Source organism: Engystomops pustulosus, chromosome 1 (genome assembly GCF_040894005.1).
Source record: "Engystomops pustulosus chromosome 1, aEngPut4.maternal, whole genome shotgun sequence".
Lineage (NCBI taxonomy): Eukaryota > Metazoa > Chordata > Amphibia > Anura > Leptodactylidae > Engystomops > Engystomops pustulosus.
The window spans coordinates 231,248,454-231,267,045 of NC_092411.1; the positions used below are offsets into that span (position 1 = coordinate 231,248,454).

The following is an 18,592-nucleotide window of genomic DNA, read 5'->3' on the forward strand; positions in this document are numbered from 1 at the left end:
AATTACAGTAATAAAAAAAACATCTCACCATCTTCTTTTCACATCAGCATTTTACACATTATGTCTTTCTGAAAACTTAGCCAAAAACACAGCTGTGTGTGCCACCTTAGATATGAATATTCTAATAAAGGTTTACGGTACTGAAACAGTTAATAGGTACGATAGGTACACCGCCAGACTGGAATATTTTCATGTTGCCTTTCACTCTACAGCTACATTCAAATATATCCATTCACATATTCCTAAAACATAGTTGTCTCATAGCCTTATTTCTTTCACAATTCCTAAAACATAGCCATAGCCTTCTATCTACCCCTCGCCTCTAACTTGTAGGGTTGTAAAAAGCCTGCCAATAATCTGCTGTTGGGCCTTTTACCTTTGACTGTCATCTCAGTCATCCAATGCATCAACTATACCTTAAAATAAACTGAAAAGTTTGCTAGATAATAATATAATACCCATATTATCAAATGCTGGTTAAAAGGATGTATGGTGAAAAATATCTATATGATGTACTGTGAAGGTTTTGAACAACTCATGAAGGGCATGATGGTCCACCAAGCTAAGGGGCTCACCAATAGGTTCAACTGTGGACCCGTCCGAGTCCGTGTAGGTACTACTATATTGTGGTAAAGCTTTTGCATATACAGTAGTATATTTACTTAAACAATAGAATATTGGGTTGTGCCTAACTTTCATTTTGTTTTATGAATATTAAATATGTATGAGTAATTCAAGAACAAACATAATAGGGCTTATTTACTAAGGGTCCGCGGACCGCATTTTCGTCGGGTTTCCCAACTTTTTCCGTTTTACACCGCATTTAACGGGGGTTTATGGTGCGCACGATTGGATTTTGGTGCAATCGCGCCGACTTTCATGGGACACAAATCGGGGGGTGTGGCTGTCTTACAACCCAACTGATTCGGACTAAGCGTGGGATTTATCATTCAAAATTGTGTAGCATGCCATGCACTTACATGCACCGGGAAAAAAATGGTGAACTCCGGCGGACCTCAGCGGGGAAGCGACACATGTAGGAAATTGGACGCACGATCTTAGTGAATCGCTGCAGCTCCAAATCCTCCTCGGACACCGCACCTCGGGGATTGCGACGGGACGGGTAAGTAAATGTGTCCCAATACCTGGAACATGCTAAATGTTCATAAAGGCACCAGTATCCACATGAAAATAAATAAATAAAAAAATAAATCATACCACCACCAACCCATTTGCTGTTTATGTAAAGGTTCATAAATTTGGGGGCAGAAAGACATTTGGCTAACTGGTCTTTCTGCTTCAGTCCTACAAAAAGATCATATAGATGCAAACATGGCAAAAAGTGATATGAATGGAATCATCTCAATGTCTATCATCTATCTCATGTCTATCTAACTGTCTATATATGTTATATCAATATTCATCTGCATTTTATTTTATAACGGATCAGTGTTAACACTGGCCATGGCCATCTCAACAAAAGTCTGACTATCCTGTAAGGAGCCCACGCAAATGTAAATTGTGGTTGAGGAATATAAACCTTAAAGGAAACCAGAAGGCCATTTTTAGCATATGTCAGGTTCCCACACACACAATACGGTTTATTCCACAAATATTTTTTTAAAAAAAGCTGTGCGTTACTTGAAATAAACTATATGAAATTTTCCCTGGCTCCCTGCCAGATTGTTCAGCTACGACCCGGGAAGAGCATTTCAAATCTTAATGTTCATCTGCTCCTTTGCAACCCTCCTCCCATCCTCGTCACTTGTCTCTCCACTCATCTCCCTCCCACATCCTCTCTCTCCTCCTCCCTCCCTCCCTCCCACATCCAGCTAAAGACAATACTAAATACGTAATAAGCTAAATACCCTTCATAAATAAATATGTAATCTAAGAGAAAAGGAGATCTTCGTTATTATTGTGTGACATGAGCTGACTATTCACATGAACTAGTTGGTGATGGAAATATCCCCATAAAAACAAAACTCTATATGGAGCAGTCTATACAGGAAGTGAGAGTCTCACACTACTAAACTAAGCATTAACTGCTGTAGACTTCATAGGGTTATCACATGACCCAACTGAAGAGAACAAGATAGAAAGACATAACTGAATAAAGTAAAGTTACATACTTTGGGGAATAATTAAAACATTTTGTAGAATTTTATTTTACAAAGTTGTTGAAACTTGAATATAAGTGAACTAATTAGAAGAGAGAATCTTCTATGTTTGTAAGTAAAGCTTTGTTATGAGTTGTAATATTATTACTTACGGCCAGTGTAATACAGTAAATGCTAACCAAAAAACATAAAAGGCTTATTAATGCCTTATAGAATACATCTGCATATATAATCAACTAACTGTATGCATATTTATTCTTATCGGGGTCCTGGGAGAATAAGAAGTGCGGGTGAATTGTAGCAAATTTTTCTAAATGAAGAAAATGACACTTTGGGGCACATTTTCTTACCAGGTCCAGAGGAGGTCCCGAAAGTGCATTGTCCGACGACAATGCACTGTGCCGCGATTCAAGAAGATCATGCGTCCGATTTGATGAATGTGACGCTTCCCCGATCAGGTCCGCCATGTATGTACGCCATGAGTTCACCATGCATGTAAGTGCATGGCTTGCGACACAATTTTTAAGTTAAATCCCACGGTTTGTCCGAATCCGTCGGATCGTCCAAAGGCCCGCCCCCCAATTTGTGTCCAAAACAATCGCCTTCTAAATACCTGTTCCAGAGGCGCGATCCTCAAAAACGTCGGAAAACCCACCGGAAATGCGTCCGGGGGACCTTTAGTAAATAAGCCCCTTTGTGTTTAGAACTTTCTTGAATGGTCTGTATAATACTATGGCTTCAGATGTAAAAAAAAATACACATAAAAAGATAGCAATTCTTACACCCCAAATACAGTAATTTACCAGGACAACTGTAGACCCCACATATACAAGCACTGAACCTGGAATAATATATGCAGGTCACACGATGAGGTGTAAAGGGTTTTAGGAGCTTAATCGAATTTTATTTTTCATTTTTTACTTGAGTAAATTGGTTTAGAATAGAAACATATTTATAAGGAGTAAACAACGGTTTACAGAAACATAGACGCAAGTATAAAAATTGGCCCTTTTGGAGACCATAATTCAAATTTTGCAGAGTTTGAGTTTTGCATTATTTTGTATTATTTTTGTGGATATACTAAATCCAGCATGTCTGTCTGATGTAATAAAATGACTCTTTTAGTGAGAAAAACTGCTTTGTTGAGACAATAAGGTGAAGGGTAGAAAAATACCGTATATATGTAAGTCACAGCAGATACTCATATATAGGTGGCCTCACAATAACATGATTAGGACCTCCTACATGGATTCTAGCAGAACCTGCAGAGAATAATGCCATGGTCTACTCCATTCTCCCTATGAAGAAGTATTGCATCAGAGGCTATAATGTATGTATTGATTGGGTAGTCTATGACACCTCTTCAGTGTGGTGCTGGGACTGTCATTAACCAGAAAAAGCTCTTAGCCCTTAAATGGAAAGGTCATCTGCTTTGAAAGATTCCACTTAATATAGTAGGATCATGTCTTCTTAAGGAAGGAGAAGACAATGCCACCACCTACTTTGAGGGAAGGTAAAGGAGGAGCCTTCAAGGAAATGGGACACTTTGAGAACTCCAATCAGGTCAACTATAATCTGGGGAAATATATGTTCTTTCTATTTTTGCCTTGAGTCTCTTCAAAGCAGTTTTTCTTGCAGGTAAATACACATGAATTGCATGAGTCACAGCAACATTTTTACATCTTCAAGTTTGCAGACCTTGGAAACTGTGTCTCCAAATTTACAGATAAGCGTTTTTTATAGCAGCACATCTTCTCAATACAATGCAATACAGATAGACGATAAAAGTGCCACATTCTGTTCATGAAGTCCTGATAACTTCTAACTTATGATTAAATAGAATCTGTCAGTGCAGGTACAGTAGGCTAAGCTGATGACATATTTATCTGGATACCTGAACTCTGTATCATCTGTTACCTTCTTGGCTAGATTGATAATCCATACTACAGCTGCTGCCTGGCATAAAATAATCCTCATGAAGGGGGAGGGGAGGAGGTTGTGGTTGCTTTCTCATACCTTTTTCGTATATATGTGTGTGCTGTGCACTGAAATCTATCTGCTTAAGATGTATTATAATGTACAATTTCAACTGTAAAGTTTTGTACCATATCTTCAAAAATGGGACATGTATCTGCTTTGCTGGGCCTATGAATATATTGCTAGAGTGATGTGAAAGACTAATACTGGTTGGAGGTGGTGCTAGGAATTGTACCCCCCTGATCAATATTAGTGTATATGTATTGCAGAAAAGAATCTACAAGGAGAAAGTATTATAGAAAAATATGTACTTGTATATCTTCTTGGCACTATGGGCCCATGTCTGGTTTTTGCTTAGAAATTCTGAAAATACTTTGATATAAATTTATACCTTTATATCAACCTACCTTGTAGGTTTACAAAACTAGGTTTCAGAGACAGTTGATAAAATATAAAATTTTTCATTCATGTAAAATAAAATAAAAAGACTGAGATATTGCAAAACATATTTGGGCTGATGTATCATATCTTTCCTCTTTGTACAAGACATGAAAACATACTGCCTGAAAGTTGTTACTTTGCACCTTTTTTGTACCAGTCATAGGCACAGTGGCTGGCTAGGGGGGGACATCTTAGTCCTCCAAACTTTATCATAACTAGTTATGAGCGGACCCATTCAGGTTTGGGTTTACCAAGTCAAACCCAACATGTAATTTTGGATCGGGTAACTAAACCTGATGGTCACGAAGATCTGTGTGGTTGTAACACTTTAAAGGCTGGCGGTGCATACGTGCTACCATTTTTCCTATGATCCTACTGGAAGTGTTGGCACCAAAATTGGATGTTACCAGCAAGAGGGAGAGCCCTAAACGCTACACCTAGTTCGCTCACCCTTTATTATAACCAGCACCAAAAAACTATTTTGGTGCAGGTTATAGCTGAGATCTACAACATCCTGGACCTGAATGTTGGCACAAGTCAGAAGCTCTTGGTAATTGTGCCATGTCACGCCAATGTTCTGCCTATCATTAAGAAAGCATATTGCATCCCCTTATAAAAATGTATGAACGATTATACAAGCACTTATACCTCTTTTGTCACCCCCTCATCCACATAGGGGCTTATTTACTAAGGGTCCTCGGCTGCACTTTCAACTGTTTTTCCGCAGTTTTTGGGATCTGTGCCGCTGGGACAGGTATTTAACTGGGGATTGTGTTGTATGTGATGGGATTGTGGCATGGCTGTGCTGGCTTTCATGTGAGAGAAATTGGCGGTGGGCCGTCGGATGATCCAACTGATTCGGACTGAGCTCAGAATTTAACTTTCAAGTGCAAGATCAAGCACGGGAAAAAGATGGTGAACTCCGTCGGACCTGAGCGAGGAACCGACACATGCAGGATGCACTTTCGTGAACTCCGCAGGACCGCGTAAGTGTGCCCCATAGATTGTAAGCTCTTGCGAGCAGGGTCCTCATTCCCATTGTTTCACACGACTATCCTCGTGATACCACTCTACCTCAGTTGTAAGAGATCTGGAACTTTAAAGGAAACCTACCTTGAGGAATCTGCTATCAAAAGTAGATCTGATGGTAGATTCCTCCTGCCCGTCTCTGCCCTAATCTTCAATTTAATAATCCTGGAACCTAACTAGTTAAAAAAACATATTATTCTAGTATTATGTAAAATAACTGCAGAGGCTACTGTGTAGTGTACTAGCCTGACCATGTTACTCCATGCCCCAATAGCCTCTGCAGTTCATTTACATGTTACTAAAATAAAGGGGTTTTTTTTAGCAATTTTAGGTTAGGTATTAGGACAATTAAATTACAGATTAGGGCAGAGGCAGGCAGGTGGAATCTACCATCAGATCTACTTCTGATTCTGATTCCTCATGATAGGTTTCCTTTAAGTATGAGCCATCAATACTGAATCATTTGTGGTCTAAACATAGGTAACCCTCTTCTATGTTTACCGCTAGCGAGTGCCATATTCCTTTCACTGTCATTGATCAGTTTCTGTCTGCTAAATCTGATGGATACAACAGTTTTGTGCAATAATCAAAATATCTTATACAGATAGTCTTATTTTTGTAATGTAAATCATTTGAACATATTGCTTTCTTTATCATTTAAATCATAAGAAACTGTATGGAAAATAAAACCTATTATTTGTTTCGGCACATTACAGACTGGTAATATTGTGCATGCACCTTGTTATGACGCTATAATGTGCCTTCATTTTCCATCTGTGTAAAAGTGTACAGGACATTATGCTCATTGCATGCTGCAATGTGGAGATATCCACATGAAGACACCATATTGGACCAAATGGAGTAGCAATGTGACTGATGTGTCAAAGCACTAGGTCATAGCATATAGTTTTGTTTTATTACTCTTTTTATTACCCTTTAAGGGCCATACATTCAACCTCCACAAGAGACGTTTTCAATAATTTTATAGCAATTCATACCATTAACAACAATCCATACCAACATTGACACAATACAAGAAAGGCAAATACAAAATGCAGGGAAAGCCTAAGGTAGATATTGGCTGCAATAAGGGATAATGATATTACACAATTCTGTGATCCCATAAGCGCCTTACAAATCCTATATTGAGAAGAAGGAATGCATTTATTAATGGTTTTATCATTTATCTTAAGGAAGTAACAACACACCAGTTTTTATGATATTTTCTGATCCTCAGATTTTTCATAGTGGGTTTGCAATTTAGATAAATCTTGTGGTCTTAAGGTCTGCAGTGATATTGCAAGTTTTTAGTTTTTAGCACAAAATATGCAAATAGAGTCTTTTTGCACATGTTTTGCAACCTTTTTGGCAATATAATAATTTATTAAGTTCCAGTTACCTGGAACTAGATCAATATAGAAAGATAAATAGGGTACAAACCAGGACTACACACTCTTGAATGTGCATGAAATCCCCCAAAAATGTGCAAGAAACCAATGTGCCAAAAAAGCTCATCCAACTAACATAAATATACCTTATTGTTTTCTACAGCAGTAAAATATTCTATGGGGGTGTTTTTAAGTTAAAAAGTCGCATTTAGCTATTTGCACATTGTTTTTGTGACATGTTTCAACAAACTTTAAAATAGACAACTATTTAATGGGTTAAGAGTAGAGATGAGCGAGCACTAAAATGCTCGAGTGCTCGTTATTCGAGACGAACTTTTCCAGATGCTCGAGTGCTCGTCTCGAATAACGAGCCCCATTGAAGTCAATGGGAGACTCGAGCATTTTTCAAAGGGACCATGGTTCGGGAATAAAATGTGTTATTTAATTGAAAAAGAATGTCTTCTGATAAGTTAGCAGATGTATGCAAACATCTGCAATCTATTCTTCACTGTTCCGCGCGTATATTATCTCCCGACAAGTTAGCAGATGTGAAGAACAGTGAAGAATAGGATCATTTAAGTGAAAAACACAGTGAAGAATAGATTGCAGATGTTCGGCACATCTGCTTACTTGTCGGGAGATACGCTGTCTCCGTGCCCCGCTGTCTCCGTGCCCCGCTGTCTCCGTGCCCCGCTGTCTCCGTGCCCCGCTGTCTCCGTGCCCCGCTGTCTCCGTGCCCCGCTGTCTCCGTGCCCCGCTGTCTCCGTGCCCCGATGTCTCCGTGCCCAGCTGTCTCCGTGCCCCGCTGTCTCCGTGCCCCGCTCTCTCCGTGCCCCGCTCTCTCCGTGCCCCGCTCTCTCCGTGCCCCGATGTCTCCGTGCCCCGCTGTCTCCGTGCCCCGCTGTCTCCGTGCCCCGCTGTCTCCGTGCCCCGCTGTCTCCGTGCCCAGCTGTCTCCGTGCCCCGCTCTCTCCGTGCCCCGCTCTCTCCGTGCCCCGCTCTCTCAGTGCCCCGATGTCTCCGTGCCCCGATGTCTCCGTGCCCCGATGTCTCCGTGCCGCTGCCTGATGTCTCCGTGCCACTCCGTGCCGCTGCCTGATGTCTCCGTGCTGCTGCCCCATGTCTTCGTGCTGCTCCCCGGTGTCTTTGTGCTGCTCCCCGGTGTCTCTGTGCTGCTCCTCGTTGTCTCTGTCCTGCTCACCGTGTTCTGCAATGTGTTCTTCACACATATATATTGTTCTTCACATACTATTTTGTTCGCACCGTTCCGCGCGTATCTTCCGACAAGTAAGCAGATGTGCCGAACATCTGTAATCTATTCTTCACTGTGTTCTTTACTGTGTTTTTCACTTAAATGATCCTGTGTTCACTGTTTTTATTCTATTCTTCATTGTTCTTCACTGTGTTTTTTTAATTAAATGCTCGATCTCGAGCAGGGGAAATACTCGTCCGAGCAACGAGCCGTCTCGAGTACCTTAATGCTCGAACGAGCATCAAGCTCGGACGAGCATGTTCGCTCATCTCTAGTTAAGAGGTAAGTCAGCTCAAAACTACTCTTTAGTAGGTCTGTAATCTTTGACTTGAACACTTTTGACCTGAGTGGGGTAACAATCCCCTAAGTGAAACATCCTAGAACCGTCGGACGGATTCGGACTACGCGCAGGATTAAACATTTAAATTTGTGTCGCAAGACATGCACTTACATGCACCAGGAAGAAGAAGGCGAACATTGGCGGACCTGATTGGGGAAGCGACACATCCAGGAAATCGGGAACACAATCTTCATGAATCGCGCAGGGACCGGGTAAGTAAATGTGCCCCTATGTGTCAGCAAAAAAATAAACTGGTGTATACTGAATAATTTTCAGAGTGAAAGACTAAAAAATATGGTGCATCTTAAGATGTCTAGTAGTGTAGAGCGGGCCCAAACTCCAGAGACATCAAAATCAACGTAGTATCGAGCCATTGCCACTAGCATGCTGGCAGCCATAAAGAAATGACAAGCATCCCCAAAATGGTGACGATCTGCTGTCACAATAACTTAGCTGCCCATGGCCACTTTGCTGGTGGTATTTAAACAACAAACACATGCGATCCGTGCCATCAGCGATCGTGGGTGTTACTAGTTGGGGTTTAGGACCTGGACCCAAATAGATTTAAAATTTGGGTTTAGCTAAACTCAGCCAAAACCTTATCACGAATGTCTAGTCTATGTTTGTCACGGTCCAAGGCACGTCTCCATTTTTTTAACACACTTCTGGAATTATTCTTTTAATCTGTTATGACTTACAATAGAAATCTTATGTTTCTAATTTTTTTTCTTTGTTGTGAAAAAAATAAATGAATAAGATAAAATGGACTGTAAATGGTTACTGTGGACAACAAGGCCACTTTCCTTTGGTCTTATATATGAAGCTTATTAAATAGTGATGTTAGAAGCCGATTATTCCAAGTGATTAAAGAGGCTGCCTTCTCATTTCCATTACAATCCTCTTTTTATTAAAGTTTTATACTAACACAAAGAAACAAATGCCCAGCTTAGAAGATGTAATATTACAAAAAAACAGAAACATATAGTCAGGTAAATACAATGGGAAAAAAAAATTAAAATTTATGGATTTAAGGGAAGGATGTAAAGTTTAGCTATTATTTGACAGTGTTGTAGGCATAATTTAAAGGGAACCTGTCAACACATTTTCCACAAATACAGAAAGTGACAGGTTCCCTTAGAGCTCTATGGACTAAGTGACACCCTTCTTTTAGCTAAAAATTGTTTCCCACACATCCCCTTAAATGATCTTTGTTATCTTACTTAGCATAGTCAGATCTTATGCGAGACACAAGAGGTCTGTCCTCCAATCTCTTCTCATTTATGCTCCTTCTCACCATTCAGGACTTGATGTTATATGACCAGGGTGATCTAAGGTCATTTACCCACTAACATTTGCAAAATATACGCCATGTATGTATCTGATAACATGAAATCACAGTAGCCTGCAAGCAGTTCTACACCTCTCCATCCTATATGGAGGCATGCTGTTTTTTTAAGTGATCAGATACATGCATGGGATAGATCTTGCAAATACTAGTGGATAAGCAGGGAGCTTAGAGGGGCTTCAGCTTTTCCACAACTATAGTAACAGCACCTTTAGTTATGGTATGAGTACCTTCAATTACGGAGGGAAAGCATTACAGACACCTTATTTTGGGAGCAACTGGAACAATGGTGCAATGTGACTGTAAGGATGAAAATCTCATCTTTCAAAACACATCAGGATTTTGCATGTGTGTGCTATAAAACCAGATCTACAGTCAAATTAAAGACATAGTTGGGAATGTGAGCTGCAGATAAAGATCCAATTCCCAAATAAATATTTAACTGCTTGTATCTCCCATTCTGTAGTAATCAGATCTACAGTTCTGGTCTGTCTTCAAAATGACATTGTCTTCTTTACAATGACATCACAACCACGGTTCTAGTTGCTAGAGAGCCCAAGTTATGGACTTCTGTTCAGCCCCCTAGCCACTAAAAGTGACTCATCTTGGGAAAAAAGAGATTTGGGGAACATCTACTTTGAAAGTTAGAAACTGCAATAAAAGTGTTATTTCAGTGTATAATGCTGAGTGTGGCGATTCACTAAGATCGTGCGCCAGAAATCCCTGCACTGGCCCGACAGAGTTCACCATCTTTTTTGCGGTGCACCTGTAACATACAGCGTGCAACACAATTTGCAAGTTAAATACGGCGCTCGGTCCAAATCAGTCAGACCGACCCACGGCAAGGCCCCTAATTTGTGTCACATGGAGGCAAGTGCAGCTGCGCCACAAAAGGGTCTTGTGCAACACAATCTCAGGGCAGACACTTCTTAAATACCTGTGCAAGCCGTTTAGCCATAAAGAACGTGCATGGTCTGACAGAAGTGTGGCGCAAAGCCCTTAGTGAATGTGCCCCATTCTTTCCCACTCATTTGCATATGGCTTTGGAAGTAATTTTTTTTTTAAATAAGGGAGGACAGGTAAATTTTAACATAAACAAAGGAATGCTAAAAGGATTTTTCCTTTCCCCTAAAAACAAGGGGTTTAAAAGCGAAAAGAAGAGCAGATCGTGCCAGAGGGGCGCACACCAGTATGTCAGTGTGCTTGGTTTACAATCCTATATCCTGGTGGTAGCTGTCCTTTAAGAACTACAGATTCTAAAAGATTAGATTATTATATGTTCAATTACATCTTAGTTTCCATAGAAATGGGTTATACTTAATACATGGATCACCTTATAGATCAACCTTCCAATCATAAAGTGTAGTCAGAAGTGAGATGATCGCTGGCACTAAATGTCCAGTAAATGTTACAAATACACACCCCACAGTAATACCTATGAGGACAATTGTATAAGTATAAAAGAACAAACAAGGGGGATCTTTAATGTTTTCTCTATGTCTCCTACAAAAGATTATTTTTACGGTTCTATAAAAAATGAAATGTCTCTTGAAGAAAAATTTGGGTTTGAGAATTAAATTAGGTCACATTAAAAATGCAAAATAATTAGAAAACAGGAACAAGTAATGACAAAAAACAGCAAAAAAGCAAAGATTTAAGTGACTTGTCTAGTCCTATTGAGTCCTATTGGGGCTCATGTACACTGCTGCATTATGGATCCATGCCCCATCTTCATGTGAATGAAGTCTGTAGAGCTGTTGGTACATACAGTAGGTGAGATATGGCAGGAGTTATAGAAGAAATGTTTTGCTGTTACTTTTAAAGTGACGTTTCCCCAGCTTACAAGATTTCATACTAAAAGGAGAATTACAGTTATCTAGCAAATACATGTAGACGCAGAAAAAACATTCAAGTATGGAGCTATATTCACAGAAGCTCAGCTTTGTGCCAAATATTCTGTGCCAAAAACAAGGCTGGATCATGTCATGTGAAGGAAGATATTCAATATACAGCACCACACAATGTGATATTACAGATCTGAAGATGAAAAGGTTTTCAACCTGTTTACAATCTACTTAGCTCAGTGTTGTAGCTTCATAGGCTGCTACAATGAGCAGAGCAGGTCACCACCCTACCCTGCAGCAGCTAGATTACAAAGGCAGAGGGAAGTTGGAGAGAGCAGGGGTTGGGTGAGACATGTTCTGTTCATTGTAATAGCCTGTAAATGCCTCCAGAGCCCTCACTGGAGCCATATCCCACACCCCACATGCATATATATACATTCCATTACACTTTCCAATTAATTCTATGGAGACTGTAAGCCATATACCTTAAAGCCACAATCTGGCCACCGATATTCCAATAGCTGATGATTCCAAAGGTGAGACATCTGCATATGTAACAGATGTTTAGGATGGAGATATCATTTTATACAGATGGACGACTGATCATTTATTCTATTGCAATTTAAAATAATTTCACCACTAACAGGTAATATAACATGATATCCAAATAAAGGCAGAAAACCATTTTTATCCATTAAATTTCCATAAATAAATAGTTATCTGCATGCCAATGCTGCATGTACAGTCTGATCCGGGGTTTGGGCCATGGTTATTTCATGCTTTCTTTTACCAGTCTCCTGACCCAGTGCACTGATGATATATGCAGAGATGGTATACATTGTATACAGTGCCTGCATTACAGGGTGCACTGATGATATATGCAGAGATGGTATAAATTATATACAGTGCATGCATTACAGGGTGCACTGATGATATATGCAGAGATGGTATACATTATATACAGTGCATGCATTACAGGGTGCACTGATGATATATGCAGAGATGGTATAAATTATATACAGTGCATGCATTACAGGGTGCACTGATGATATATGCAGAGATGGTATACATTATATACAGTGCATGCATTACAGGGTGCACTGATGATATATGCAGAGATGGTATACATTATATACAGTGCATGCATTACAGGGTGCACTGATGATATATGCAGAGATGGTATACATTGTATACAGTGCATGCATTACAGGGTGCACTGATGATATATGCAGAGATGGTATACATTATATACAGTGCATGCATTACAGGGTGCACTGATGATATATGCAGAGATGGTATACATTGTATACAGTGCATGCATTGCAGGGTGCACTGATGATATATGCAGAGATGGTATACATTGTATACAGTGCATGCATTACAGGGTGCACTGATGATATATGCAGAGATGGTATACATTGTATACAGTGCATGCATTGCAGGGTGCACTGATGATATATGCAGAGATGGTATACATTGTATACAGTGCATGCATTACAGGGTGCACTGATGATATATGCAGAGATGGTATACATTATATACAGTGCATGCATTACAGGGTGCACTGATGATATATGCAGAGATGGTATACATTGTATACAGTGCATGCAATACATGGTGCAATGATGATATAAGTAGATGTATACATTGTATAAAGTGCATGCATTGCAGACAGCAGTGATAATATATACAGATGTATACATTGTATACAGTAGATGCATAGCAGGCTGCAGTGATGATATATACAGATAAATGCATTGTATACAGTACAAGCATTTAAGGCTGCACTAATGATATATGCAGATGTATTCATTGTATACAGTACATACATTGCAGAGTGCAATGATGATACATGTAGATGTATATATTGTATAAAGTATATGCATTACAGGCCTCAGTGGTAATAAATACAGATGTATATATTGTATAGAGTACACGCATAGCAGGCTGCACTGATGATATATGCAGATTTATATATGGTATACAGTACATACAGTACAGGCTGCAGTGATAATATATACAGATGTATATATTGTATAAAGTACACACATAGTAGGCTGCTGTAATGATATATGCAGATATATACATGGCATACAGTATATACATTGCAGGCTTCAGTTATGATATATGCAGAAAAATACATGTCATACAGTATATACATTCTAGGTTGCAGTGATACTATATGCAGGTGTGTACACTGTATACAGTATGTACATTGCAGTCTGCGGTGATGCTATATGGAGGTGTGTACATTGTATACAGTATATACATTGCAGTCTGCGGTGATGCTATATGCCGGTGTGTACATTGTATACAGTATATACATTGCAGGCTGAAGTGATACTATATGCAAGTGTGTACATAGTATACAGTATATACATTGCAGTCTGCGGTGATGCTATATGGAGGTGTGTACATTGTATACAGTATATACATTGCAGTCTGCGGTGATGCTATATGCCGGTGTGTACATTGTATACAGTATATACATTGCAGGCTGAAGTGATACTATATGCAAGTGTGTACATAGTATACAGTATATACATTGCAGGCTGCAGTGATACTATATGCAAGTGTGTACATAGTATACAGTATATACATTGCAGGCTGCAGAGATGCTATATACAGGTGTGAACATTGTACATAATATATACATTGCAGGCTGCACTGATGCTATATGCAGGTGTGTACACAGCAGTCTGCAGAGATGCTATATGCAGGTGTGTACATTGTATACACTATATACATTGCAGGCTGCATTGATGCTATATACAAGTGTGTACATTGTATACAGTATATACATTGCAGGCTGCAGTGATACTATATGCAAGTGTGTACATAGTATACAGTATATACATTGCAGGCTGCAGAGATGCTATATGCAGGTGTGTACATTGTATACACTATATACATTGCAGGCTGCAGTGATGCTATATGTAGGTGTGTACATTGTATACACTAATACACTGCAGGCTGCAGAGATGCTATATACAGGAGTGTACATTGTATACAGTATATACATTGCAGGCTGCAGAGATGCTATATGCAGGTGTGTACATAGTGTACCGTATATACACTGCAGGCTATATGTGGCATATGTACATTGATGCTATATGAACATTGTATCGGGCACAGCAGGAAGGGAGAAGGATACTGGATGCTGAGCGGAAACCACAGCGCACAGACGAGGAGCCTTCATTTCCGGTGCAGGGGGACACTGCACCTCCGCTCCTCTGCAGGGAGGGGGCGCTCTCATATGTTTCTGCACAGATGGATATTGTACATTATATAATGAGAAGAATCTGCAGAGGGATCACCCGTGAATGTCCATACTGGGGACCTCCCTAGTGCTGTGGCCCTGCACCATAGAGCTGTGCTGTGTACATGAAGGAGCACTGCATCCAGCACATCACCTCACTGCACCCCGAGCATGACCTGATTCCTACAGCATCCTGTATCACCTATAGCTTATTCTCCTTATGGCACCGCCATGCCAGCAGGATGTCTGGCTAGAATCTGCACCTGAGACACGAGATTGTTTCCGTGGATCCATCATTAGCTCTGCCACATCCATAAAATATGTTCTACAACTTAGGGAGATGAATTTGTTGGGAATTGCTAATCAATGGGATTATCTAGAGAGACGATCAATCATGGGCTATAAATAGAGCAGTTTATGTGCTGTGACTACAAGAGGTTTCATGAAGATGCTTAGGTTATAACCCAGCTTTCTAGAGATCGGGAGGTCCTGCTTATACCTTAGCTAGGGGGCCGAGTAACCATTCTAATAGGGAGAGTAAAATGGCTGATCATCACTCTGCATTTGCTCAGATATAAGTAGCAATCACTGGATATATGCATACATTATTGGGTCTCCAATATATAGCATTTACAGGGCACCTATATCCCATCCAGCTGGGGCTATGTGCTGGCATGTAGTGGAATGCAATGATGGCCATTGGTAGCCAGGGTGGCTATAAAGCATTGCAGAACAAACTTGTAGTGTAAAAGGTAGGTGAGTGTGTGCACCTTATAGAGGCTGTCAAACTAATGGTGCCTGGCACATTTAAAGGTATCCGACACAATCATTTATAATAAGGGTAATAAAGAAGCATTACTCACAAGCATTGGTTACTGCGAAGCTGTTAGCTACCTCCAGATTGTCGATATGGGGCGTCAGTCTAAAGTCTGGAATGGAATAGAGAAGCATCCCTACCCGAAATGCACTGTATTCCTGATCTGCACCCCTTGGAAATAACCCTCCTGGAAAGAGAGGACATACCATAAGGTTACATGTGTATCAGTCTCACCGACTACACAACATAAACAGAATTCCAGTTTACTCATTGATCCGTAATAATAATGTAGCATCTACAGATGAAGCTGTGGTCAGGTACTAAGAGGTATCATGCTGAGCACCTCTGATCCAGTATATTACATGGATTGGATCTTGGGGACATGGATTCAACAGCAGTATAATAATCTAGTTAATATATATACATACTATAGTAAGATTTTCCTCATCTGATTATTATATGTTAACTAATATAACAGGAGTCATGATCATGTTGTGCTTCTCCGATAACTGTGATCTACGTGTCAGATATTACATATAATATAGGAAGTTGCTGAGCAGCCTCTACTTGATCTATGTACTATATAACCTAAGGATGGATCCTGCTGAGCTGCTCTGATCTATATTATATAATATATAATGTGTAGATGGATCCTGCTGAGATGCCCTTATCTAGGTGGTATATATTATAATATAGGAATGTAGACCATGTTGTGCTTATCTGATCACTGTTATCTACATGATATCAGAAGATGGATCGTGCTCTAGTTATAATATACTATGTAGTGTGTAGATGGATCCTGCTGAGATGCCCTTATCTAGGTGCTATATATTATAATATAGGAATATAGATCATGTTTTGCTTATCTGATCACTGTTATCTACATGATATCAGAGGATGGATCCTGCTTTAGTTCTAATATACTATGTAGTGTGTAGATAGATCCTGCTGAGATGCTTTGATCTATGTGTTATGTATTATAATATAGGAATATAGATCCTGTTGTGCATATCTGATCACTGTGATCAGTAGCTGGATAGTGCTCTACTTGTAATATATTACATTTGTTACATTGGTATAGATCCTGCAGAGCTCCCCCGATCACTGTGATCTACTTTCTCTATAGTCCATGTATGAAGGGTATTATGGGAAGATGGATCTTGCTGGTGCAGCTGTAGTCACTGTCATGCACTTGGCATATATTATGGCTAGCTGTAGCCGGCTGTGCTGCTATAATCCCTATGATCAGCTCCTATGATGTTCAGATGCAAGGAAAATTCCCCAAAAAATTGCTCTTACCTATTTGTATGCTATTGGAATACACTCCAATAATCAGTCCCCACAGAACCGGAACCAGGAAGACAGAAATATACATAATCTTGTGCATTTCCAAGAAGAAGGGGAAAAAAAACTAAAGCATCCAAGAGAAGAGATTGGTGTGTAGTCTGCGGCGGGGATCTAGATCAGCTTCTGATCATGCTTCTGGAGTCATGGACAATCCGAATAGGGCTGATGGAGTCTGGAAGATGGAGGCTCCTGGATGCAGATGTGGTCCCTGTGTCTCAGTCACAGAGAGAGGAGGCTGGCAGACGAGAGCGCGCAGCGGGGGCGAGCACAGTCCTGGATCCCCCCCACCGCCACCTCTCTCTCTCTCTTCCGCTCTGGTGTCACAGCGCCCACTACCCACCGTGTACCGGAGCCTCAGCTTCAGCACCACGGACAGGGAGCAGCCAATGGCGGCCGCCTAGTGCGCCGGACCCCTGCTACTGCAGCAGCAGCACGGACAGCTGTGCAACCAGTCCTCCTCTCTCCGGGCAGCCACAGGGGCAATGATCAGGGGGTGCAGATCAGGAACATAGTGCACTGCAAAAGGGAGAATCTACCCAGCCCTGGCTGTAGTCATCCTCATCAATAACTAGTCCCAGGGAAAGCCAGAGCCATAAATGGGCTCCTGTGAGGCAGGAGCAGCCTTATATAGACATCCAGGTCCTACTGCTAGCGTTTCACTAAATTGCTAGTAATTACATGGCTGCAAAATGTTTTATTTGATTGGCTGCCTTTATGTTTTTTACCCAAAATGGAAGTGCACTTTCCCTAATGATTGTTATGAGGGAACCGCCGCCGCCGCTCATTGGTTTTGGAAGGGATTACTGGATGTAGGAGAATGTCAGGAATTTTCCATCATTAAAGCAATTTGCCTGCACATTAATTAATAGGATAATTATATTACTGCCGGAACCGCAGAAGAACTTGTCATCCCATAGGAGGACAGCATTGTCCCTGGGATTATCTGGCTGGGAAGGAGGTATTTATAGAAGAGACTTCTTCTTAAGAGGAAGAACTTCTCCCATTAACTCCTTAATCTCCAGGTGGGGCTAAGGGGCTGGGATGTTACACTACATGCTAATTGCATATAGAACGTTTAACCTTTGCAGAAGTTGCTGCCACAAGATAATTAGCATCCAAGTCTTCTTCTTTTTTTTTTTTTTTTTGTTCTAAAATGACTTCATTGTCTAATTCTCATACTTCCCACACAGCTTTATCGGATATTGTACGTTGCCATGGAAACTAGGAAGTCGGCCTGGAATCGTGCTGACTGGTTGTCACTTAGAGCTTTTAACTAACACCGAGGAATTGCCGGTTTGGGTACAGTGAGATCTACATTCCACATTCTTTCGACACCTGCCCCTGTCTATTGATTTGGGCGATTGGAAGGTGTTGTTTCTAACAATACAGCGTTTACTGTCTTATCGCAAGAGAAATATATAGAGGCCCAGTAGA

The 18,592-nt window shown here is 40.5% G+C and overlaps 1 protein-coding gene across 6 annotated transcripts in view; it reads right to left on the bottom strand.

The window, feature by feature from the left end:
- Nucleotides 1-17,792, bottom strand: part of GRIA2 (glutamate ionotropic receptor AMPA type subunit 2) — a 125,766-nt gene extending 107,974 nt beyond the window's left edge. For 2 of the 6 annotated variants that reach the window (XR_011849353.1, XM_072120666.1), the window contains exons 1-2: nt 17,111-17,788; nt 15,858-15,998 (exon numbers count right to left, since the gene is read on the bottom strand). Coding sequence is in view for 5 of the 6 variants with exons in the window: in XM_072120666.1 (XP_071976767.1) it covers nt 15,858-15,998; nt 17,111-17,198 (229 nt within the window). In the remaining variant the exon portion in view is untranslated. Of the gene's footprint in view, nt 1-15,857; nt 15,999-17,110 lie in introns of all 6 variants that reach the window. The other 4 variants (XM_072120674.1, XM_072120682.1, XM_072120652.1 and 1 more) reach the window with 4 other exon arrangements.
- Between the last annotated feature and the right edge of the window lie 800 nt (nt 17,793-18,592).